The 25,119-nt window shown below is 48.8% G+C and overlaps 1 protein-coding gene across 1 annotated transcript in view; it reads right to left on the bottom strand.

The window, feature by feature from the left end:
• Positions 1–4,465: 4,465 nt before the first annotated feature.
• LOC134983017 (lens fiber membrane intrinsic protein-like) overlaps positions 4,466–25,119 on the bottom strand; it is an 80,251-nt gene continuing 59,597 nt past the window's right edge. The window contains exons 3-4 of the mRNA XM_063948711.1: positions 4,799–4,933; positions 4,466–4,719 (exon numbers count right to left, since the gene is read on the bottom strand). Of these exons, the coding sequence (XP_063804781.1) occupies positions 4,652–4,719; positions 4,799–4,933 (203 nt within the window). The 3' untranslated portion in view covers positions 4,466–4,651. The remainder of the gene's footprint in view (positions 4,720–4,798; positions 4,934–25,119) is intronic.

Raw genomic sequence — 25,119 nt, 5'->3', positions numbered from 1 at the left:
TGCATGGGGTACGAGGCACAGTGATCCCTATGGCTCATCGCTGCCAGTTCCCTGCATGGGGCGTGAGGCGCAGTGATCCCTATGGCTCATCGCTGCCAGTTCCCTGCATGGGGTACGAGGCACAGTGATCCCTATGGCTCATCGCTGCCAGTTCCCTGCATGGGATGTGAGGCACAGTGATCCCCATGGCTCATCGCTGCCAGTTCCCTGCATGGGGTACGAGGCACAGTGATCCCCATGGCTCATCGCTGCTAGTTCCCTGCGTGGGGTACGAGGCACAGTGATCTCTATAAAATATCAGTGTCTTCTCTTCCACAAGTAGATGGTAGTAGCGCTGCGGCTGTCAGTCAGTGTATGACGCTGCTCTCAGATGAATCGGTACACGTCCGCGCTGATGGGTGGGACCACGCTCTATCACAAGTAAGCGAGTATGGGGGGTCATTCCGTGTCGTTCGCTCGGTAATTTTCTTCGCATCGCAGCGTTTTTCTGCTTAGTGCGCATGCGCAATGTTCGCACTGCGACTGCGCCAAGTAATTTTGCTATGAAGATAGTTTTTTTACTCACGGCTTTTTCTTCGCTCCGGCGACCGTAATGTGATTGACAGGAAATGGGTGTCACTGGGCGGAAACACCGCGTTTTATGGGCGTGTGGATAAAAACGCTACCGTTTCCGGAAAAAACGCAGGAGTAGCTGGAGAAACGGGGGAGTGTCTGGGAGAACGCTGGGTGTGTTTGGGACGTCAAACCAGGAACGACAAGCACTGAACTGATCGCAGATGCCGAGTAAGTCTGAAGCTACTCAGAAACTGCTACGAGGTGTGTAATCGCAATATTGCGAATACATCGTTCACAATTTTAAGAAGCTAAGATACACTCCCAGTAGGCGGCGGCTTAGCGTGTGCAACTCTGCTAAAATCGCCTTGCGAGCGAACAACTCGGAATGAGGGCCATGGTGACGGGTTCTACAAGGTGATAGTACATCAGAGAGAAATGATGCAGATGGGGGAAGTCTCGTAGAATCACATGCAGAAGACCCGATATGCTGACATGGGGTTAGGGCTTGGCAGTGCCCCCTACAGGTGCGATATAACATTGCTGTATAGTCAAAACGGCAAGGAATGTGACTGCATATGGCGGCGTGTTTATACTGTGTGTGTGTGTGTGTGTGTGTGTGTGTGTGTGTGTGTGTGTGTGTGTGTATACACTGTGTGTGTGTGTGTATACACTGTGTGTGTGTGTGTGTGTGTGTGTGTATACACTGTGTGTGTGTATACACTGTGTGTGTGTGTGTGTGTGTGTATACACTGTGTGTGTGTGTATACACTGTGTGTGTGTGTGTATACACTGTGTGTGTGTGTGTGTGCGCACCTTTACTGTGTCCACCAGTACCATCTGACCACATCACATAGAAGGTGGCACCACTGGCAGAAGCTGGACATACGGGGTAACCGTGGTGCCCGCACACTGCGCACCCTCCATTCTACCTCCACCAGTCACCACACTGTGTGCTCTCCTGGCACCTTCAGCCTGTTACTGCCGCAGTGGCGGGTGTCCAGCAGCAGTATACACATATATACCTATATACAGTATAAGCGTACTGCAGGTTACCCGTCACAGTAGCTCACACTATGCCTCACACTAACACTGCCCATAGCTCACACTATGCCTCACACTAACACTGCCCATAGCTCACACTATGCCTCACACTAACACTGCCCATAGCTCACACTATGCCTCACACTAACACTGCCCATAGCTCACACTATGCCTCACACTAACACTGCCCATAGCTCACACTATGCCTCAAACTAACACTGCCCATAGCTCACACTATGCCTCACACTAACACTGCCCATAGCTCACACTATGCCTCACACTAACACTGCCCATAGCTCACACTATGCCTCACACTAACACTGCCCATAGCTCACACTATGCCTCACACTAACACTGCCCATAGCTCACACTATGCCTCACACTAACACTGCCCATAGCTCACACTATGCCTCACACTAACACTGCCTAGACGTGCAGTGTTTGTGCACAGGCCGGTGACGTGCGGTGTTTGTGCACAGGCCAGTGACGTGCGGTGTTTGTGCACTGGCCAGTGGGATAGACGTGCGGTGTTTGTGCACAGGCCAGTGACGTGCGGTGTTTGTGCACTGGCCAGTGGGATAGACGTGCGGTGTTTGTGCACTGGCCAGTGGGATAGACGTGCGGTGTTTGTGCACTGGCCAGTGGGATAGACGTGCGGTGTTTGTGCACTGGCCAGTGGGATAGACATGTGGTGTTTGTGCACTGGCCAGTGGGATAGACGTGCGGTGTTTGTGCACTGGCCAGTGGGATAGACGTGCGATGTTTGTGCACAGGCCAGTGGGATAGACGTGCGGTGTTTGTGCACTGGCCAGTGGGATAGACGTGCGGTGTTTGTGCATAGGCCAGTGGGATAGACGTGCGGTGTTTGTGCACAGGCCAGTGGCGTGCGGTGTTTGTGCACAGGCCAGTGGAATAGACGTGCGGTGTTTGTGCACTGGCCAGTGGGATAGACGTGCAGTGTTTGTGCACAGGCCAGTGCGATAGACGTGCGGTGTTTGTGCACTGGCCAGTGGGATAGACGTGCGGTGTTTGTGCACAGGCCAGTGGGATAGACGTGCGGTGTTTGTGCACAGGCCAGTGGGATAGACGTGCGGTATTTGTGCACTGGCCAGTGGGATAGACGTGCGGTGTTTGTGCACTGGCCAGTGGGATAGACATGTGGTGTTTGTGCACTGGCCAGTGGGATAGACGTGCGGTGTTTGCGCACAGGCCAGTGGGATAGACGTGCGGTGTTTGTGCACAGGCCAGTGGCGTGCGGGGTTTGTGCACAGGCCAGTGGGATAGACATGTGGTGTTTGTGCACAGGCCAGTGGGATAGACGTGCGGTGTTTGTGCACTGGCCAGTGGGATAGAAGTGCGGTGTTTGTGCACAGGCCAGTGGGATAGACGTGCGGTGTTTGTGCACAGGCCAGTGGGATAGACGTGCGGTGTTTGTGCACAGGCCAGTGGCGTGCGGGGTTTGTGCACAGGCCAGTGGGATAGACATGTGGTGTTTGTGCACAGGCCAGTGGGATAGACGTGCGGTGTTTGTGCACAGGCCAGTGGGATAGACGTGCGGTGTTTGTGCACAGGCCAGTGGCGTGCAGTGTTTGTGCACTGGCCAGTGGGATAGACATGTGGTGTTTGTGCACAGGCCAGTGGGATAGACATGTGGTGTTTGTGCACAGGCCAGTGGGATAGACGTGCGGTGTTTGTGCACAGGCCAGTGACGTGCGGTGTTTGTGCACAGGCCAGTGACGTGCGGTGTTTGTGCACAGGCCAGTGACGTGCGGTGTTTGTGCACAGGACAGTGACGTGCGGTGTTTGTGCACAGGCCAGTGGGATAGACGTGCGATGTTTGTGCACAGGCCAGTGGGACAGACGTGCGGTGTTTGTGCACAGGCCAGTGGGATAGACATGCGGTGTTTGTGCACAGGCCAGTGGGATAGACGTGCGGTGTTTGTGCACTGGCCAGTGGGATAGACGTGCGGTGTTTGTGCACTGGCCAGTGGGATAGACGTGCGGTGTTTGTGCACTGGCCAGTGGGATAGACGTGCGGTGTTTGTGCACTGGCCAGTGGGATAGACGTGCGGTGTTTGTGCACTGGCCAGTGGGATAGACGTGCGGTGTTTGTGCACAGGCCAGTGGGATAAACGTGCGGTGTTTGTGCACAGGCCAGTCGGATAGACATGTGGTATTTGTGCACAGGCCAGTGGGATAGACGTGCAGTGTTTGTGCACAGGCCAGTGACGTGCGGTGTTTGTGCACAGGCCAGTGGGATAGACATGTGGTATTTGTGCACAGGCCAGTGGGATAGACGTGCGGTGTTTGTGCACAGGCCAGTGACGTGCGGTGTTTGTGCACAGGCCAGTGACGTGCGGTGTTTGTGCACAGGCCACTGGGATAGACATGTGGTATTTGTGCACAGGCCAGTGGGATAGACGTGCGGTGTTTGTGCACAGGCCAGTGACGTGCGGTGTTTGTGCACAGGCCAGTGACGTGCGGTGTTTGTGCACAGGCCAGTGACGTGCGGTGTTTGTGCACAGGCCAGTGACGTGCGGTGTTTGTGCACAGGCCAGTGACGTGCAGTGTTTGTGCACAGGCCAGTGACGTGCGGTGTTTGTGCACAGGCCAGTGGGATAGACGTGCGGTGTTTGTGCACAGGCCAGTGACGTGCGGTGTTTGTGCACTGGCCAGTGACGTGCGGTGTTTGTGCACAGGCCAGTGGGATAGACATGCGGTGTTTGTGCACAGGACAGTGACGTGCGGTGTTTGTGCACAGGCCAGTGACGTGCGGTGTTTGTGCACAGGCCAGTGACGTGCGGTGTTTGTGCACAGGCCAGTGACGTGCGGTGTTCCATTAGTCAATGTCTGACAGATACTCCTGTGCTATAATTTATTATCACATTAATAGAATAGTTATAATACAGTGCCAGACCCGGCCATACAGCAATATAAAATGCATTATCGGGGACTGTAACTTCGGTCAATATAAAAGTCTAACAGCTGGTGTGGGGCGGCAGTGCCAGCGCCATGACTGGCGGGGTGTGGGCAACGGGCACATAGGACTAGGATCTCATCCACTGGATACATTGGCCGCATCTTGGGAGCTGGTCCTGGCGTAGGCACAGATGTGGAAAATCCCTGGAAGTGAGAGAGGAGACAATGAGGCAGTGTAGACGTGTGTGGGAACGTGGAAACAAGGTCCCTTTGTGTCACCTACCTGCGGCCATGGTGAGAATGATCCCGATCCAGCCCAGAATATAGGACCAGGAGAACCTCCAGTCCGCATAACGTTTCCCAAAAAAATTCACGGTCACCCCGGTGTACACGGACAATGCCAGGAGAGCGAAGAACCCTGCGGGGAAAGGAGCGCACTTACCTACAAGTCCTACACAGATAAAGGAGTAACATACTATACGTTCCTACAGGATTCTGCTGTACTTACACCTACATACATTAACCTCTATAGACCTGGCTGTAATATACTATACGTTCCCATAGGATTCCGCTGTACTTACACCTACATACATTAACCTCTATAGACCTGGCTGTAATATACTATACGTTCCCATAGGATTCCGCTGTACTTACACCTACATACATTAACCTCTATAGACCTGGCTGTAATATACTATACGTTCCTACAGGATTCTGCTGTACTTACACCTACATACATTAACCTCTATAGACCTGGCTGTAATATACTATACGTTCCTACAGGATTCTGCTGTACTTACACCTACATACATTAACCTCTATAGACCTGGCTGTAATATACTATATGTTCCCATAGGTTTCCGCTGTACTTACACCTACATACATTTACCTCTATAGACCTGGCTGTAATATACTATACGTTCCCATAGGATTCCGCTGTACTTACACCTACATACATTTACCTCCTATAGACCTGGCTGTAATATACTATACGTTCCTATAGGATTCCGCTGTACTTACACCTACATACATTTACCTCCTATAGACCTGACTGTAACATACTATATGTTCCTACAGGATTCTGCTGTACTTACACCTACATACATTAACCTCTATAGACCTGGCTGTAATATACTATACGTTCCTATAGGATTCTGCTGTACTTACATTTATCTCTATAGACCTGGCTGTAATATACTATACGTTCCCATAGGATTCCAGTGTACTTACACCTACTTACATTTACCTCTATAGACCTGGCTGTAATATACTATACGTTCCCATAGGATTCTGGTGTACTTACACCTACATATATTTACCTCTATAGACCTGGCTGTAATATACTATACGTTCCCATAGGATTCTGGTGTACTTACACCTACATACATTAACCTCTATAGACCTGACTGTAATATACTATACGTTCCCATAGGATTCCGCTGTACTTACACCTACATACATTAACCTCTATACACCTGGCTGTAATATACTATACGTTCCTACAGGATTCTGCTGTACTTACACCTACATACATTAACCTCTATAGACCTGGCTGTAATATACTATATGTTCCCATAGGATTCCGCTGTACTTACACCTACATACATTTACCTCTATAGACCTGGCTGTAATATACTATACGTTCCCATAGGATTCCGCTGTACTTACACCTACATACATTAACCTCTATAGACCTGGCTGTAATATACTATACGTTCCTACAGGATTCTGCTGTACTTACACCTACATACATTAACCTCTATAGACCTGACTGTAATATACTATACGTTCCCATAGGATTCCGCTGTACTTACACCTACATACATTAACCTCTATAGACCTGGCTGTAATATACTATACGTTCCTACAGGATTCTGCTGTACTTACACCTACATACATTTACCACTATAGACCTGGCTGTAATATACTATATGTTCCCATAGGATTCCGCTGTACTTACACCTACATACATTTACCTCTATAGACCTGGCTGTAATATACTATACGTTCCCATAGGATTCCGCTGTACTTACACCTACATACATTTACCACTATAGACCTGGCTGTAATATACTATACGTTCCCATAGGATTCCTCTGTACTTACACCTACATACATTTACCTCCTATAGACCTGGCTGTAATATACTATACGTTCCTATAGGATTCCGCTGTACTTACACCTACATACATTTACCTCCTATAGACCTGGCTGTGTAACATACTATATGTTCCTACAGGATTCTGCTGTACTTACACCTACATACATTAACCTCTATAGACCTGGCTGTAATATACTATACGTTCCTATAGGATTCCGCTGTACTTACACCTACATACATTTACCTCTATAGACCTGGCTGTAATATACTATACGTTCCCATAGGATTCCGCTGTACTTACACCTACATACATTTACCACTATAGACCTGGCTGTAATATACTATACGTTCCCATAGGATTCCTCTGTACTTACACCTACATACATTTACCTCCTATAGACCTGGCTGTAATATACTATACGTTCCTATAGGATTCCGCTGTACTTACACCTACATACATTTACCTCCTATAGACCTGGCTGTGTAACATACTATATGTTCCTACAGGATTCTGCTGTACTTACACCTACATACATTAACCTCTATAGACCTGGCTGTAATATACTATACGTTCCTATAGGATTCTGCTGTACTTACATTTATCTCTATAGACCTGGCTGTAATATACTATACGTTCCCATAGGATTCCGGTGCACTAACACCTACTTACATTTACCTCTATAGACCTGGCTGTAATATACTATACGTTCCCATAGGATTCTGGTGTACTTACACCTACATATATTTACCTCTATAGACCTGGCTGTAATATACTATACGTTCCCATAGGATTCCGGTGCACTTACAACTGCATACATTTACCTCTATAGACCTGGCTGTAATATACTATACGTTCCTATAGGATTCTGCTGCACTTACATCTACATACATTTACCTCTATAGACCTGGCTGTAATATACTATACGTTCCCATAGGATTCCGGTGCACTTACACCTGCATACATTTACCTCTATAGACCTGGCTGTAATATACTATACGTTCCTACAGGATTCTGCTGTACTTACACCTACATACATTTACCTCTATAGACCTGGCTGTAATATACTATACGTTCCTATAGGATTCTGGTGCACTTACACCTACATACATTTACCTCCTATAGACCTGGCTGTAATATACTATACGTTCCCATAGGATTCTGGTGCACTTACACCTACATACATTTACCTCTATAGACCTGGCTGTAATATACTATACGTTCCTATAGGATTCTGGTGCACTTACACCTACATACATTTACCTCCTATAGACCTGGCTGTAATATACTATACGTTCCTATTAGAGATGAGCGGGTTCGGTTCCTCGGAATCCGAACCCGCCCGAACTTCAGCTTTTTTTACACGGATCCGAGCGACTCGGATCTTCCCGCCTTGCTCGGTTAACCCGAGCGCGCCCGAACGTCATCATGACGCTGTCGGATTCTCGCGAGGCTCGGATTCTATCGCGAGACTCGGATTCTATATAAGGAGCCGCGCGTCGCCGCCATTTTACACGTGCATTGAGATTGATAGTGAGAGGACGTGGCTGGCGTCCTCTCCGTTTAGAGAAGAAATAGATAGGAGAGTGAGAGTGAGACAGTGACACTTCATTTACTGGAGCTTAGGAGGAGTACTCAGACAGAGAGTGCAGAATTTTGCTGATAGTATTAGTTAGTTATACTAGTGACTGACCAGTGACCACCAGTGCAGTTTTATATTATTTAATATAATCCGTTCTCTGCCTGAAAAAACGATACACAGTGACTCAGTCACATACCATATCTGTGCTCAGCCCAGTGTGCTGCTGCATCATCTATGTATAATATCTGACTGTGCTCACACAGCTTAATTGTGGGGGAGACTGGGGAGCAGTTAGGTTATAGCAGGAGCCAGGAGTACATATTAAAATTAAACAGTGCACACTTTTTTTCTGCAGGAGTGCCACTGCCAGTGTGACTGACCAGTGACCTGACCACCAGTATATAGTATACTATATTGTATTGTGAATGTCTGCCTGTAAAAGTTAAACACACGTCGTGTGACTTGTGTGGTGTTTTTTTATTCTATAAAATAAAAAACTCATTCTGCTGACAGTGTCCAGCAGGTCCGTCATTATATAATATATACCTGTCCGGCTGCAGTAGTGATATATATATATTTTTTATATCATTATTTATCATCCAGTCGCAGCAGACACAGTACGGTAGTTCACGGCTGTAGCTACCTCTGTGTCGGCACTCGGCAGTCCATCCATAATTGTATACCACCTACCCGTGGTTTTTTTTTCTTTCTTCTTTATACATACTACATCTCATTATCATCCAGTCTATATTAGCAGCAGACACAGTACAGTACGGTAGTCCACGGCTGTAGCTACCTCTGTGTCGGCACTCGGCAGTCCATCCATAATTGTATACCACCTACCCGTGGTTTTTTTTTCTTTCTTCTTTATACATACTACATCTCATTATCATCCAGTCTATATTAGCAGCAGACACAGTACAGTACAATAGTCCACGGCTGTAGCTACCTCTGTGTCGGCACTCGGCAGTCCATCCATAATTGTATACTAGTATCCATCCATCTCCATTGTTTACCTGAGGTGCCTTTTAGTTGTGCCTATTAAAATATGGAGAACAAAAATGTTGAGGTTCCAAAATTAGGGAAAGATCAAGATCCACTTCCACCTCGTGCTGAAGCTGCTGCCACTAGTCATGGCCGAGACGATGAAATGCCAGCAACGTCGTCTGCCAAGGCCGATGCCCAATGTCATAGTACAGAGCATGTCAAATCCAAAACACCAAATATCAGTAAAAAAAGGACTCCAAAACCTAAAATAAAATTGTCGGAGGAGAAGCGTAAACTTGCCAATATGCCATTTACCACACGGAGTGGCAAGGAACGGCTGAGGCCCTGGCCTATGTTCATGGCTAGTGGTTCAGCTTCACATGAGGATGGAAGCACTCAGCCTCTCGCTAGAAAACTGAAAAGACTCAAGCTGGCAAAAGCACCGCAAAGAACTGTGCGTTCTTCGAAATCCCAAATCCACAAGGAGAGTCCAATTGTGTCGGTTGCGATGCCTGACCTTCCCAACACTGGACGTGAAGAGCATGCGCCTTCCACCATTTGCACGCCCCCTGCAAGTGCTGGAAGGAGCACCCGCAGTCCAGTTCCTGATAGTCAGATTGAAGATGTCAGTGTTGAAGTACACCAGGATGAGGAGGATATGGGTGTTGCTGGCGCTGGGGAGGAAATTGACCAGGAGGATTCTGATGGTGAGGTGGTTTGTTTAAGTCAGGCACCCGGGGAGACACCTGTTGTCCGTGGGAGGAATATGGCCGTTGACATGCCTGGTGAAAATACCCAAAAAATCAGCTCTTCAGTGTGGAGGTATTTCAACAGAAAAGCGGACAACAGGTGTCAAGCCATGTGTTGCCTTTGTCAAGCTGTAATAAGTAGGGGTAAGGACGTTAACCACCTCGGAACATCCTCCCTTATACGTCACCTGCAGCGCATTCATAATAAGTCAGTGACAAGTTCAAAAACTTTGGGCGACAGCGGAAGCAGTCCACTGACCAGTAAATCCCTTCCTCTTGTAACCAAGCTCACGCAAACCACCCCACCAACTCCCTCAGTGTCAATTTCCTCCTTCCCCAGGAATGCCAATAGTCCTGCAGGCCATGTCACTGGCAATTCTGACGAGTCCTCTCCTGCCTGGGATTCCTCCGATGCATCCTTGCGTGTAACGCCTACTGCTGCTGGCGCTGCTGTTGTTGCTGCTGGGAGTCGATGGTCATCCCAGAGGGGAAGTCGTAAGCCCACTTGTACTACTTCCAGTAAGCAATGGACTGTTCAACAGTCCTTTGCGAGGAAGATGAAATATCACAGCAGTCATCCTGCTGCAAAGCGGATAACTGAGGCCTTGACAACTATGTTGGTGTTAGACGTGCGTCCGGTATCCGCCGTTAGTTCACAGGGAACTAGACAATTTATTGAGGCAGTGTGCCCCCGTTACCAAATACCATCTAGGTTCCACTTCTCTAGGCAGGCGATACCGAGAATGTACACGGACGTCAGAAAAAGACTCACCAGTGTCCTAAAAAATGCAGTTGTACCCAATGTCCACTTAACCACGGACATGTGGACAAGTGGAGCAGGGCAGAGTCAGGACTATATGACTGTGACAGCCCACTGGGTAGATGTATGGACTCCCGCCGCAAGAACAGCAGCGGCGGCACCAGTAGCAGCATCTCGCAAACGCCAACTCTTTCCTAGGCAGGCTACGCTTTGTATCACCGGTTTCCAGAATACGCACACAGCTGAAAACCTCTTACGGCAACTGAGGAAGATCATCGCGGAATGGCTTACCCCAATTGGACTCTCCTGTGGATTTGTGGCATCGGACAACGCCAGCAATATTGTGTGTGCATTAAATATGGGCAAATTCCAGCACGTCCCATGTTTTGCACATACCTTGAATTTGGTGGTGCAGAATTTTTTAAAAAACGACAGGGGCGTGCAAGAGATGCTGTCGTGGCCAGAAGAATTGCGGGACACTTTCGGCGTACAGGCACCACATACAGAAGACTGGAGCACCACCAAAAACTACTGAACCTGCCCTGCCATCATCTGAAGCAAGAAGTGGTAACGAGGTGGAATTCAACCCTCTATATGCTTCAGAGGTTGGAGGAGCAGCAAAAGGCCATTCAAGCCTATACAATTGAGCACGATATAGGAGGTGGAATGCACCTGTCTCAAGCGCAGTGGAGAATGATTTCAACGTTGTGCAAGGTTCTGATGCCCTTTGAACTTGCCACACGTGAAGTCAGTTCAGACACTGCCAGCCTGAGTCAGGTCATTCCCCTCATCAGGCTTTTGCAGAAGAAGCTGGAGACATTGAAGGAGGAGCTAACAGGGAGCGATTCCGCTAGGCATGTGGGACTTGTGGATGGAGCCCTTAATTCGCTTAACAAGGATTCACGGGTGGTCAATCTGTTGAAATCAGAGCACTACATTTTGGCCACCGTGCTCGATCCTAGATTTAAAGCCTACCTTGGATCTCTCTTTCCGGCAGACACAAGTCTGCTGGGGTTGAAAGACCTGCTGGTGAGAAAATTGTCAAGTCAAGCGGAACGCGACCTGTCAACATCTCCTCCTTCACATTCTCCCGCAACTGGGGGTGCGAGGAAAAGGCTCAGAATTCCGAGCCCACCCGCTGGCGGTGATGCAGGGCAGTCTGGAGCGACTGCTGATGCTGACATCTGGTCCGGACTGAAGGACCTGACAACGATTACGGACATGTCGTCTACTGTCACTGCATATGATTCTCTCACCATTGAAAGAATGGTGGAGGATTATATGAGTGACCGCATCCAAGTAGGCACGTCACACAGTCCGTACTTATACTGGCAGGAAAAAGAGGCAATTTGGAGGCCCTTGCACAAACTGGCTTTATTCTACCTAAGTTGCCCTCCCACAAGTGTGTACTCCGAAAGAGTGTTTAGTGCCGCCGCTCACCTTGTCAGCAATCGGCGTACGAGGTTACATCCAGAAAATGTGGAGAAGATGATGTTCATTAAAATGAATTATAATCAATTCCTCCGTGGAGACATTGACCAGCAGCAATTGCCTCCACAAAGTACACAGGGAGCTGAGATGGTGGATTCCAGTGGGGACGAATTGATAATCTGTGAGGAGGGGGATGTACACGGTGATATATCGGAGGATGATGATGAGGTGGACATCTTGCCTCTGTAGAGCCAGTTTGTGCAAGGAGAGATTAATTGCTTCTTTTTTGGTGGGGGTCCAAACCAACCCGTCATATCAGTCACAGTCGTGTGGCAGACCCTGTCACTGAAATGATGGGTTGGTTAAAGTGTGCATGTCCTGTTTATACAACATAAGGGTGGGTGGGAGGGCCCAAGGACAATTCCATCTTGCACCTCTTTTTTCTTTAATTTTTCTTTGCGTCATGTGCTGTTTGGGGAGGGTTTTTTGGAAGGGACATCCTGCGTGACACTGCAGTGCCACTCCTAGATGGGCCCAGTGTTTGTGTCGGCCACTAGGGTCGCTTATCTTACTCACACAGCTACCTCATTGCGCCTCTTTTTTTCTTTGCGTCATGTGCTGTTTGGGGAGGGTTTTTTGGAAGGGACATCCTGCGTGACACTGCAGTGCCACTCCTAGATGGGCCCGGTGTTTGTGTCGGCCACTAGGGTCGCTTATCTTACTCACACAGCTACCTCATTGCGCCTCTTTTTTTCTTTGCGTCATGTGCTGTTTGGGGAGGGTTTTTTAGAAGGGCCATCCTGCGTGACACTGCAGTGCCACTCCTAGATGGGCCCGGTGTTTGTGTCGGCCACTAGGGTCGCTTATCTTACTCACACAGCGACCTCGGTGCAAATTTTAGGACTAAAAATAATATTGTGAGGTATTCAGAATAGACTGAAAATGAGTGTAAATTATGGTTATTGAGGTTAATAATACTATGGGATCAAAATGACCCCCAAATTCTATGATTTAAGCTGTTTTTTAGGGTTTTTTGAAAAAAACACCCGAATCCAAAACACACCCGAATCCGACAAAAAAAATTCGGTGAGGTTTTGCCAAAACGCGGTCGAACCCAAAACACGGCCGCGGAACCAAACCCAAAACCAAAACACAAAACCCGAAAAATTTCCGGCGCTCATCTCTAGTTCCTATAGGATTCTGCTGTACTTACACCTACATCAGAGGCGTAACTAGGGCTTTTGGAGCCCAGGGCAAGATTAATTATGGCGCCCCCCCCCCCCCCCTGAAAAAAAAAACCTACAAAGGAAAGTATGTGCACACGCCACTGGCAAGCACTGAAAAAAAATGGCCAACATGACATTCCAGCTGTTTCATGTCATACTGGGAACATACTTTTAAATTCTACATGCACCTTACCATCATCATTTCTTGCACAAATAGGTGTCACTGTATATAAAGATGTCAGGTGTGTATGTATAGATGTAGGTGCAGTGGTTGAAGTGTAATTTTTGAAGTGGGGGTATAGAAAAGTGAAGGGTGCAATTATGTGCGCGCCGAAGGCGCGCACGCTCCGGAAAAGGCGGAAAAGGAGGCGTGGCCACTCAAAAGAGGACGTGTCCTTCAGTGCTATAAGTTCACATTATAGCACACAGAATAAGCCGAAATTCACATTATAGCACACTGAATGAGCTGAAATTCACATTATAGCATACAGAATGAGCCGAAATTTACATTATAGCACACAGAATGAGCCGAAATTTACATTATAGCACACAGAATGAGCCAAAATTTACAGTATAGCACAAAGAATGAGCCGAAATTCACGTTATAGCACAAAGAATGAGCCAAAATTCACGTTATAGCACAAATGAGCTGAAATTTACATTATAGCACAAAGAATGAGCTGAAATTTACATTATAGCACACAGAATGAGCTGAAATTTACATTATAGCACAAAGAATGAGCTGAAATTTACATTATAGCACACAGAATGAGCTGAAATTTACATTATAGCACAAAGAATGAGCTGAAATTTACATTATAGTACACAGAATGAACCGAAAATTCAAAGGGAAAGTGGCAGCAGGGACATAGGGACAGGGAGAGTGACAGAGAGAGGAGTGGGGAGGGAGGCAGGGGGGTGTAATGTTTGGGGAGGCAGGGGGGCTGTAATGGGTGGGGAGAGAGGCAGGGGGGTGTAATGGGTGAGGAGGGAGGCAGGGGGGTGTAATGTGTGGGTAGGGAGGCATGGGGGTGTAATGTGTGGGTAGGGAGGCATGGGGGTGTAATGGGTGGGGAGAGAGGCGGGGGGGTGTAGTGTGTGGGGAGGGAGGCGGGGGGGTGTAATGTGTGGGGAAGGAGGCAGGGGGGGTGTAATGTGTGGGGAAGGAGGCAGGGGGGGTGTAATGTGTGGGTAGGGAGGCAGGGGGGTGTAATGGGTGGGGAGAGAGGCAGGGGGTGTAATGTGTGGGGAGGACGCAGTTGTTGGTGCTGCACTACATCACTACACCCCCCCCCCCCCTTCCATATGCTGAACTACATCACTACACTATATCCCCCTAACTATACAATCCACTACACTAAATCACTGCAGTACACTACAGAGTAACATTAAAATTATCCCTGCAGGATAACTTCCCAGCTCCTCAGCCCTCTGGAGCTCCAAAAGGGTAGAACGAGGGGATCTGGTCAAGATCCCGGCAGTTGGGATGCCGGCTGTCAAAATTGCGATGTCGGAATCCCAACACTTGTCAGAATGTTGGCGCCGTCATCCCGATCACATTTGGGCAAGGGGAGGGGCAGGGGGAGGTTAGGTTTAGGATGTGTGGGGAGGGTTAGGCTGCGGGAACGGGTGGTTTCATATTGGCTGCGAGGAGGGGGGTTTAGGCTGCGGGAAAGGGGTGGGGAGGTATTCTATACAGTGGGATGCCGCCGTCGGTATTCTCACCGCCAGCATTTCAGCCCCAACCCAGAATGAGGGCGCAAGGAGGGTTGAGTAGAAGGAGGGGGAGCAAATTAGAATTGGGGTGACAGGATGAAGGAGAAGGACCAGGAGGGATCAGTTTAGAATAGAGTGGCAGTTTAGAGGGGAGGAGGGTGGCCCTGTAGAGGGGATGAAGGAGCGAGTCTAACTCCTAATTGCTATCTCTCTGGTGAACATTCTCCTTAGCAGACAGACAGAAGGCAGCGTCCCCTCATAGAGCAAAGAACTCAGGGTCACTCACTTGCTGGTGACTCCACCTCCGGCATTATACACACTGCACAGGGGGCCGGGGAGAGCTGCGACACTATAAGGAACGGGCTCCTTCCTCTCCTGGCGGCTGCTTTGACGCTGTCATGGCAACCGCAGTGCGCCAGATGACCACGTTCCCGGGAAGAGGGGGGGAACCAGTGGGGGGGGGGGGGGGTTTGTCCCCTCGCCTCCTCCCCTCCCACAGCCGTCTCTCCCCTCGCTGCCTGCAGCCCCCACAAGACGTCTTTATTTGCAGATGCTGGAAAGCAGCACAGCCGCCGCGCTCCTGCATGACTGACACGCACGGATCTGTGTCAGGCCAGCAGGTAATGTCCTCCTACTCTGCCTGATGCCGTGCTCCTGTGCGGAACAGAGGGTGAGGGAAGGAGGGAGATCACACTCTAGTCTCCATGGTCTCCTCCCCTTCCTCTGCAGTTGGGCAAGGAGGGTGATTGACAGCACAGGACAGCGCTGCTGATTGGTCAGAGCGCGTCCTGATGAACCCAGCATTTTTTTTATTTTCGGGTCCCCACCATCGCTTATCGGGTGAAATATGCTTCGTTTTTGCAAACACTGCTACCTGGATGGCAGCGCCCCTTCTGCTGAGTCTCCACAGCGCCCAGGGCACATGCCCCACTCGCCCTGCCATAGATACGCCTCTGACCTACATACATTTACCTCTATAGACCTGGCTGTAATATACTATACGTTCCTATAGGATTCTGGTGCACTTACACCTACATACATTTACCTCCTATAGACCTGGCTGTAATATACTATACGTTCCTATAGGATTCTGCTGCACTTACACCTACATACATTTACCTCTATAGACCTGGCTGTAATATACTATACGTTCCCATAGGATTCCAGTGCACTTACACCTGCATACATTTACCTCTATAGACCTGGCTGAAATATACTATACGTTCCTACAGGATTCTGCTGTACTTACACCTACATACATTTACCTCCTATAGACCTGGCTGTAATATACTATACGTTCCTATAGGATTCTGCTGCACTTACACCTACATACATTTACCTCTATAGACCTGGCTGTAATATACTATACGTTCCCATAGGATTCCGGTGCACTTACACCTACATACATTTACCTCTATAGACCTGGCTGTAATATACTATACGTTCCTATAGGATTCTGGTGCACTTACACCTACATACATTTACCTCTATAGACCTGGCTGTAATATACTATACGTTCCTACAGGATTCTGCTGTACTTACACCTACATACATTTACCTCTATAGACCTGGCTGTATTGTAATATACTATACGTTCCTATAGGATTCTGGTGCACTTACACCTACATACATTTACCTCCTATAGACCTGGCTGTAATATACTATACGTTCCTATAGGATTCTGCTGCACTTACACCTACATACATTTACCTCTATAGACCTGGCTGTAATATACTATACGTTCCCATAGGATTCCAGTGCACTTACACCTGCATACATTTACCTCTATAGACCTGGCTGAAATATACTATACGTTCCTACAGGATTCTGCTGTACTTACACCTACATACATTTACCTCCTATAGACCTGGCTGTAATATACTATACGTTCCTATAGGATTCTGCTGCACTTACACCTACATACATTTACCTCTATAGACCTGGCTGTAATATACTATACGTTCCCATAGGATTCCGGTGCACTTACACCTACATACATTTACCTCTATAGACCTGGCTGTAATATACTATACGTTCCTATAGGATTCTGGTGCACTTACACCTACATACATTTACCTCTATAGACCTGGCTGTAATATACTATACGTTCCTACAGGATTCTGCTGTACTTACACCTACATACATTTACTTCTATAGACCTGGCTGTAATATACTATACGTTCCTATAGGATTCTGGTGCACTTACACCTACATACATTTACCTCCTATAGACCTGGCTGTAATATACTATACGTTCCCATAGGATTCTGGTGTACTTACACCTACATACATTTACCTCTATAGACCTGGCTGTAATATACTATACGTTCCTATAGGATTCTGCTGCACTTACACCTACATACATTTACCTCTATAGACCTGGCTGTAATATACTATACGTTCCCATAGGATTCTGGTGTACTTACACCTACATACATTTACCTCTATAGACCTGGCTTTAATATACTATACGTTCCCATAGGATTCTGGTGCACTTACACCTACATACATTTACCTCCTATAGACCTGGCTGTAATATACCATACGTTCCCATAGGATTCCGGTGTACTTACACCTACATACATTTACCTCCTATAGACCTGGCTGTAATATACTATACGTTCCTATAGGATTCCGGTGCACTTACACCTACATACATTTACCTCCTATAGACCTGGCTGTAATATACCATACGTTCCCATAGGATTCCGGTGTACTTACATTTACCTCTATAGACCTGGCTGTAATATACTATACGTTCCTATAGGATTCCGGTGTACTTACATTTACCTCTATAGACCTGGCTGTAATATACCATATGTTTCCATAGGATTCCGGTGTACTTACACCTACATACATTTACCTCCTATAGACCTGGCTGTAATATACTATACGTTCCTATAGGATTCCGGTGCACTTACACCTGCATACATTTACCTCTATAGACCTGGCTGTAATATACTATACGTTCCTATAGGATTCCGGTGCACTTACACCTGCATACATTTACCTCTATAGACCTGGCTGTAATATACTATACGTTCCCATAGGATTCTGGTGCACTTACACCTACATACATTTACCTCTATAGACCTGGCTGTAATATACTATACGTTCCCATAGGATTCTGGTGCACTTACACCTGCATACATTTACCTCTATAGACCTGGCTGTAATTTACTATACGTTCCTATAGGATTCCGGTGTACTTACATTTACCTCTATAGACCTGGCTGTAATATACCATACGTTTCCATAGGATTCCGGTGTACTTACACCTACATACATTTACCTCCTATAGACCTGGCTGTAATATACTATACGTTCCTATAGGATTCCGGTGCACTTACACCTGCATACATTTACCTCTATAGACCTGGCTGTAATATACTATACGTTCCCATAGGATTCTGGTGCACTTACACCTACATACATTTACCTCTATAGACCTGGCTGTGATATACTATATGTTCCTATAGGATTCTGCTGTACTTACACCTACATACATTTACCTCTATAGACCTGGCTGTAATATACTAAACGTTCCTATAGGATTCCGCTGTACTTAAACCCAGGGGCAGATTGTGAAACAAAAGTGGCCCTGGAAAAAATGCTACAAGTGTCCTCATGTGGGCAGCACCAAACCAACGGTAGGAGGAGCCAATACCAAAGTAGGCGGGATTACTACAAAATGTAACGTACGTGGAGTTACACCAACAAAAGGCAGAGCATGTTATATTAGCTGGACGGAAACACGTTAACCAGTATAGAAAGTATTGATTTGTAGCAGAAGTAGTTAAGAAATGAACCTGGGGTGAGTGTTCTCCTCTGCACCCGCACTATGAGCATATACATAATATATACCCTTACAGCCCAGCCCCCCATACACCACTACATTCACCCTCCATATACCCAGGGACCTGCAGTAATGGATCAGTTTTGTTAGAAACTTGGGCTGAAAAATACACGTTTCCAACTTTCCATTTCATGCGATGAAATATCTGCTTCTTACCGATGGTTATTTCTCTTTTCCTCGGGCGGATTTCCAATCACTTAATAGGATCATCCGGTGATATGCTGGTGATCGGGATACTGGCCATTGGAATCCTGACTCACGGCCATAATGCCGGGTGGAAACCCAGTCAAGAGACCGGCGTCTACATCCCAAACGGAAGTATAGTGGGACTTGCTCGCGCCCCGGTGCGGAGGAGGGGAGGTTTAGGTTTAGACACTAAGGGGGGTGAGGGTGTGGGGGGAGGGGTTAAGGTTAGACACCAAGGGGGGACGGATAGGTTTAAGCAGCGTGGAGGGGAGGGTTAGGATGCGGGGGTAGGGGGGTGAGTGGGGGGTAGGTTTGGCACCAAGAAGGGTTAGGGTAGGAAGGAGGGTTAGGGTCAGTGCCCGATTAAGGTTCACATGGGCCTGGAGCTGACATTTGTGAAGGGCCTATTGGGTGGCATCGCAGATGTGACCAGCGCTGTATGTGTGTGACTAGTGATGTGAGGGCATGACCAGTGCTGTATGTGTGTGACTAGTTATGTGAGGGTGTGACCAGCGCTGTATGTGTGTGACTAGTGATGTGAGGGTGTGACCAGCGCTGTATGTGTGTGACTAGGGATGTGAGGGCGTGACCAGCGCTGTATGTGTGTGACTAGTGATGTGAGGGTGTGACCAGCGCTGTATGTGTGTGACTAGTGATGTGAGGGTGTGACCAGCGCTGTATGTGTGTGACTAGTGATGTGAGGGTGTGACCAGCGCTGTATGTGTGTGACTAGTGATGTGGGGGTGTGACCAGCGCTGTATGTGTGTGACTAGTGATGTGAGGGTATGACCAGCGCTGTATGTGTGTGACTAGTGATGTGGGGGGGTGACCAGTGATGTGGGGGGGTGACTAGTGATGTGAGGGCATGACCAGCGCTGTATGTGTGTGACTAGTGATGTGAGGGTGTGACCAGCGCTGTATGTGTGTGACTAGTGATGTGAGGGTGTGACCAGGGCAGTATGTGTGTGACTAGTGATGTGGGGGGGTGACTAGTGATGTGAGGGCATGACCAGCGCTGTATGTGTGTGACTAGTGATGTGAGGGTGTGACCAGCGCTGTATGTGTGTGACTAGTGATGTGAGGGTGTGACCAGCGCTGTATGTGTGTGACTAGTGATGTGAGGGTGTGACCAGCGCTGTATGTGTGTGACTAGTGATGTGGGGGTGTGACCAGCGCTGTATGTGTGTGACTAGTGATGTGAGGGTGTGACCAGGGCTGTATGTGTGTGACTAGTGATGTGAGGGTGTGACCAGGGCTGTATGTGTGTGACTAGTGATGTGAGGGTGTGACCAGCGCTGTATGTGTGTGACTAGTGATGTGAGGGTGTGACCAGCGCTGTATTGTGTGACTAGTGATGTGAGGGTGTGACCAGCGCTGTATGTGTGTGACTAGTGATGTGAGGGTGTGACCAGCGCTGTATGTGTGTGACTAGTGATGTGGGGGTGTGACCAGCGCTGTATGTGTGTGACTAGTGATGTGAGAGTGTGACCAGTGCTGTATGTGTGTGACTAGTGATGTGAGGGTGTGACCAGCGCTGTATGTGTGTAACCAGTGATGTGAGGGTGTGACCAGCGCTGTATGTGTGTGACTAGTGATGTGAGGGCGTGACTAGTGATGTGAGGGTGTGACCAGCGCTGTATGTGTGTGACTAGTGATGTGAGGGTGTGACCAGCGCTGTATGTGTGTGACTAGTGATGTGAGGGTGTGACCAGTGCTGTATGTGTGTGACTAGTGATGTGAGGGTGTGACCAGCGCTGTATGTGTGTAACCAGTGATGTGAGGGTGTGACCAGCGCTGTATGTGTGTGACTAGTGATGTGAGGGCGTGACTAGTGATGTGAGGGTGTGACCAGCGCTGTATTGTGTGACTAGTGATGTGAGGGTGTGACCAGCGCTGTATGTGTGTGACTAGTGATGTGAGGGTGTGACCAGCGCTGTATGTGTGTGACTAGTGATGTGAGGGTGTGACCAGTGCTGTATGTGTGTGACTAGTGATGTGAGGGCGTGACTAGTGATGTGAGGGTGTGACCAGCGCTGTATGTGTGTGACTAGTGATGTGAGGGTGTGACCAGCTCTGTATGTGTGTGACTAGTGATGTGAGGGTGTGACCAGCGCTGTATGTGTGTGACTAGTGATGTGAGGGTGTGACCAGCGCTGTATGTGTGTGACTAGTGATGTGGGGGTGTGACCAGCGCTGTATGTGTGTGACTAGTGATGTGAGGGTGTGACCAGGGCTGTATGTGTGTGACTAGTGATGTGAGGGTGTGACCAGGGCTGTATGTGTGTGACTAGTGATGTGAGGGTGTGACCAGCGCTGTATGTGTGTGACTAGTGATGTGAGGGTGTGACCAGCGCTGTATTGTGTGACTAGTGATGTGAGGGTGTGACCAGCGCTGTATGTGTGTGACTAGTGATGTGAGGGTGTGACCAGCGCTGTATGTGTGTGACTAGTGATGTGGGGGTGTGACCAGCGCTGTATGTGTGTGACTAGTGATGTGAGAGTGTGACCAGTGCTGTATGTGTGTGACTAGTGATGTGGGGGTGTGACCAGCGCTGTATGTGTGTAACCAGTGATGTGAGGGTGTGACCAGCGCTGTATGTGTGTAACCAGTGATGTGAGGGTGTGACCAGCGCTGTATGTGTGTGACTAGTGATGTGAGAGTGTGACCAGTGCTGTATGTGTGTGACTAGTGATGTGAGGGTGTGACCAGCGCTGTATGTGTGTAACCAGTGATGTGAGGGTGTGACCAGCGCTGTATGTGTGTGACTAGTGATGTGAGGGCGTGACTAGTGATGTGAGGGTGTGACCAGCGCTGTATGTGTGTGACTAGTGATGTGAGGGTGTGACCAGCGCTGTATGTGTGTGACTAGTGATGTGAGGGTGTGACCAGTGCTGTATGTGTGTGACTAGTGATGTGAGGGCGTGACTAGTGATGTGAGGGTGTGACCAGCGCTGTATGTGTGTGACTAGTGATGTGAGGGTGTGACCAGCTCTGTATGTGTGTGACTAGTGATGTGAGGGTGTGACCAGCGCTGTATGTGTGTGACTAGTGATGTGAGGGTGTGACCAGCGCTGTATGTGTGTGACTAGTGATGTGAGGGCGTGACCAGCGCTGTATGTGTGTGACTAGTGATGTGAGGGTGTGACCAGCGCTGTATGTGTGTGACTAGTGATGTGAGGGTGTGACCAGCGCTGTATGTGTGTGACTAGTGATGTGAGGGTGTGACCAGCGCTGTATGTGTGTGACTAGTGATGTGAGGGTGTGACCAGCGCTGTATGTGTGTGACTAGTGATGTGAGGGCATGACCAGCGCTGTATGTGTGTGACTAGTGATGTGAGGGTGTGACCAGCGCTGTATGTGTGTGACTAGTGATGTGAGGGTGTGACCAGCGCTGTATGTGTGTGACTAGTGATGTGGGGGTGTGACCAGCGCTGTATGTGTGTGACTAGTGATGTGAGGGTGTGACCAGTGATGTGTGGGTGTGACTAGTGATGTGAGGGTGTGACCAGCGCTGTATGTGTGTGACTAGTGATGTGAGGGTGTGACCAGCGCTGTATGTGTGTGACTAGTGATGTGAGGGTGTGACCAGCGCTGTATTGTGTGACTAGTGATGTGAGCGTGTGACCAGCGCTTTGTGTGTGACTAGTGATGTGGGGGTGTGACCAGCGCTGTATGTGTGTGACTAGTGATGTGGGGGTGTGACCAGCGCTGTATGTGTGTGACTAGTGATGTGAGCGTGTGACCAGCGCTTTATGTGTGTGACTAGTGATGTGAGGGTGTGACCAGCGCTGTATGTGTGTGACTAGTGATGTGAGCGTGTGACCAGCGCTTTATGTGTGTGACTAGTGATGTGAGGGTGTGACCAGCTCTGTATGTGTGTGACTAGTGATGTGAGGGTGTGACCAGCGCTGTATGTGTGTGACTAGTGATGTGAGGGTGTGACCAGCGCTGTATGTGTGTGACTAGTGATGTGAGGGCGTGACCAGCGCTGTATGTGTGTGACTAGTGATGTGAGGGTGTGACCAGCGCTGTATGTGTGTGACTAGTGATGTGAGGGTGTGACCAGCGCTGTATGTGTGTGACTAGTGATGTGAGGGTGTGACCAGCGCTGTATGTGTGTGACTAGTGATGTGAGGGCATGACCAGCGCTGTATGTGTGTGACTAGTGATGTGAGGGTGTGACCAGCGCTATATGTGTGTGACTAGTGATGTGAGGGTGTGACCAGTGCTGTATGTGTGTGACTAGTGATGTGAGGGTGTGACCAGCGCTGTATGTGTGTGACTAGTGATGTGAGGGTGTGACCAGCGCTGTATGTGTGTGACTAGTGATGTGAGGGTGTGACCAGCGCTGTATGTGTGTGACTAGTGATGTGGGGGTGTGACCAGCGCTGTATGTGTGTGACTAGTGATGTGAGGGTGTGACCAGTGATGTGTGGGTGTGACTAGTGATGTGAGGGTGTGACCAGCGCTGTATGTGTGTGACTAGTGATGTGAGGGTGTGACCAGCGCTGTATGTGTGTGACCAGTGATGTGAGGGTGTGACCAGCGCTGTATTGTGTGACTAGTGATGTGAGCGTGTGACCAGCGCTTTATGTGTGTGACTAGTGATGTGAGGGTGTGACCAGCTCTGTATGTGTGTGATTAGTGATGTGAGCGTGTGACCAGCGCTTTATGTGTGTGACTAGTGATGTGAGGGTGTGACCAGCGCTGTATGTGTGTGACTAGTGATGTGAGGGTGTGACCAGCGCTGTATGTGTGTGACTAGTGATGTGAGGGTGTGACCAGCTCTGTATGTGTGTGACTAGTGATGTGAGGGTGTGACCAGCGCTGTATGTGTGTGACTAGTGATGTGAGGGTGTGACCAGCGCTGTATGTGTGTGACTAGTGATGTGAGGGTGTGACCAGCGCTGTATGTGTGTGACTAGTGATGTGAGGGTGTGACCAGTGCTGTATGTGTGTGACTAGTGATGTGAGGGTGTGACCAGCGCTGTATGTGTGTGACTAGTGATGTGAGGGTGTGACCAGCGCTGTATGTGTGTGACTAGTGATGTGAGGGTGTGACCAGCGCTGTATGTGTGTGACTAGTGATGTGGGGGTGTGACCAGCGCTGTATGTGTGTGACTAGTGATGTGAGGGTGTGACCAGTGATGTGTGGGTGTGACTAGTGATGTGAGGGTGTGACCAGCGCTGTATTGTGTGACTAGTGATGTGAGGGTGTGACCAGCGCTGTATGTGTGTGACTAGTAATGTGAGGGTGTGACCAGCGCTGTATGTGTGTGACTAGTGATGTGAGGGTGTGACCAGCGCTGTATGTGTGTGACTAGTGATGTGAGGGTGTGACCAGCGCTGTATGTGTGTGACTAGTGATGTGAGGGTGTGACCAGCTCTGTATGTGTGTGACTAGTGATGTGAGGGCGTGACCAGCACTGTATGTGTGTGACTAGTGATGTGAGGGTGTGACCAGCGCTGTATGTGTGTGACTAGTGATGTGGGGGTGTGACCAGCGCTGTATGTGTGTGACTAGTGATGTGAGGGCGTGACCAGCGCTGTATGTGTGTGACTAGTGATGTGAGGGTGTGACCAGCGCTGTATGTGTGTGACTAGTGATGTGAGGAGGTGACCAGCGCTGTATGTGTGTGACTAGTGATGTGACGGTGTGACCAGCGCTGTATGTGTGTGACTAGTGATGTGAGGGTGTGACCAGCGCTGTATGTGTGTGACTAGTGATGTGAGGGTGTGACCAGCGCTGTATGTGTGTGACTAGTGATGTGGGGGTGTGACCAGCGCTGTATGTGTATGACTAGTGATGTGAGGGTGTGACCAGCGCTGTATGTGTGTGACTAGTGATGTGAGGGCGTGACCAGCGCTGTATGTGTGTGACTAGTGATGTGAGGGTGTGACTAGTGATGTGAGGGTGTGACCAGTGCTGTATGTGTGTGACTAGTGATGTGAGGGTGTGACCAGCGCTGTATGTGTGTGACTAGTGATGTGAGGGCATGACCAGTGCTGTA

Source organism: Pseudophryne corroboree (assembly GCF_028390025.1).
Source record: "Pseudophryne corroboree isolate aPseCor3 chromosome 12 unlocalized genomic scaffold, aPseCor3.hap2 SUPER_12_unloc_2, whole genome shotgun sequence".
Classification (NCBI taxonomy): domain Eukaryota; kingdom Metazoa; phylum Chordata; class Amphibia; order Anura; family Myobatrachidae; genus Pseudophryne; species Pseudophryne corroboree.
This window is presented reverse-complemented; position numbering and strand designations above follow the sequence as displayed.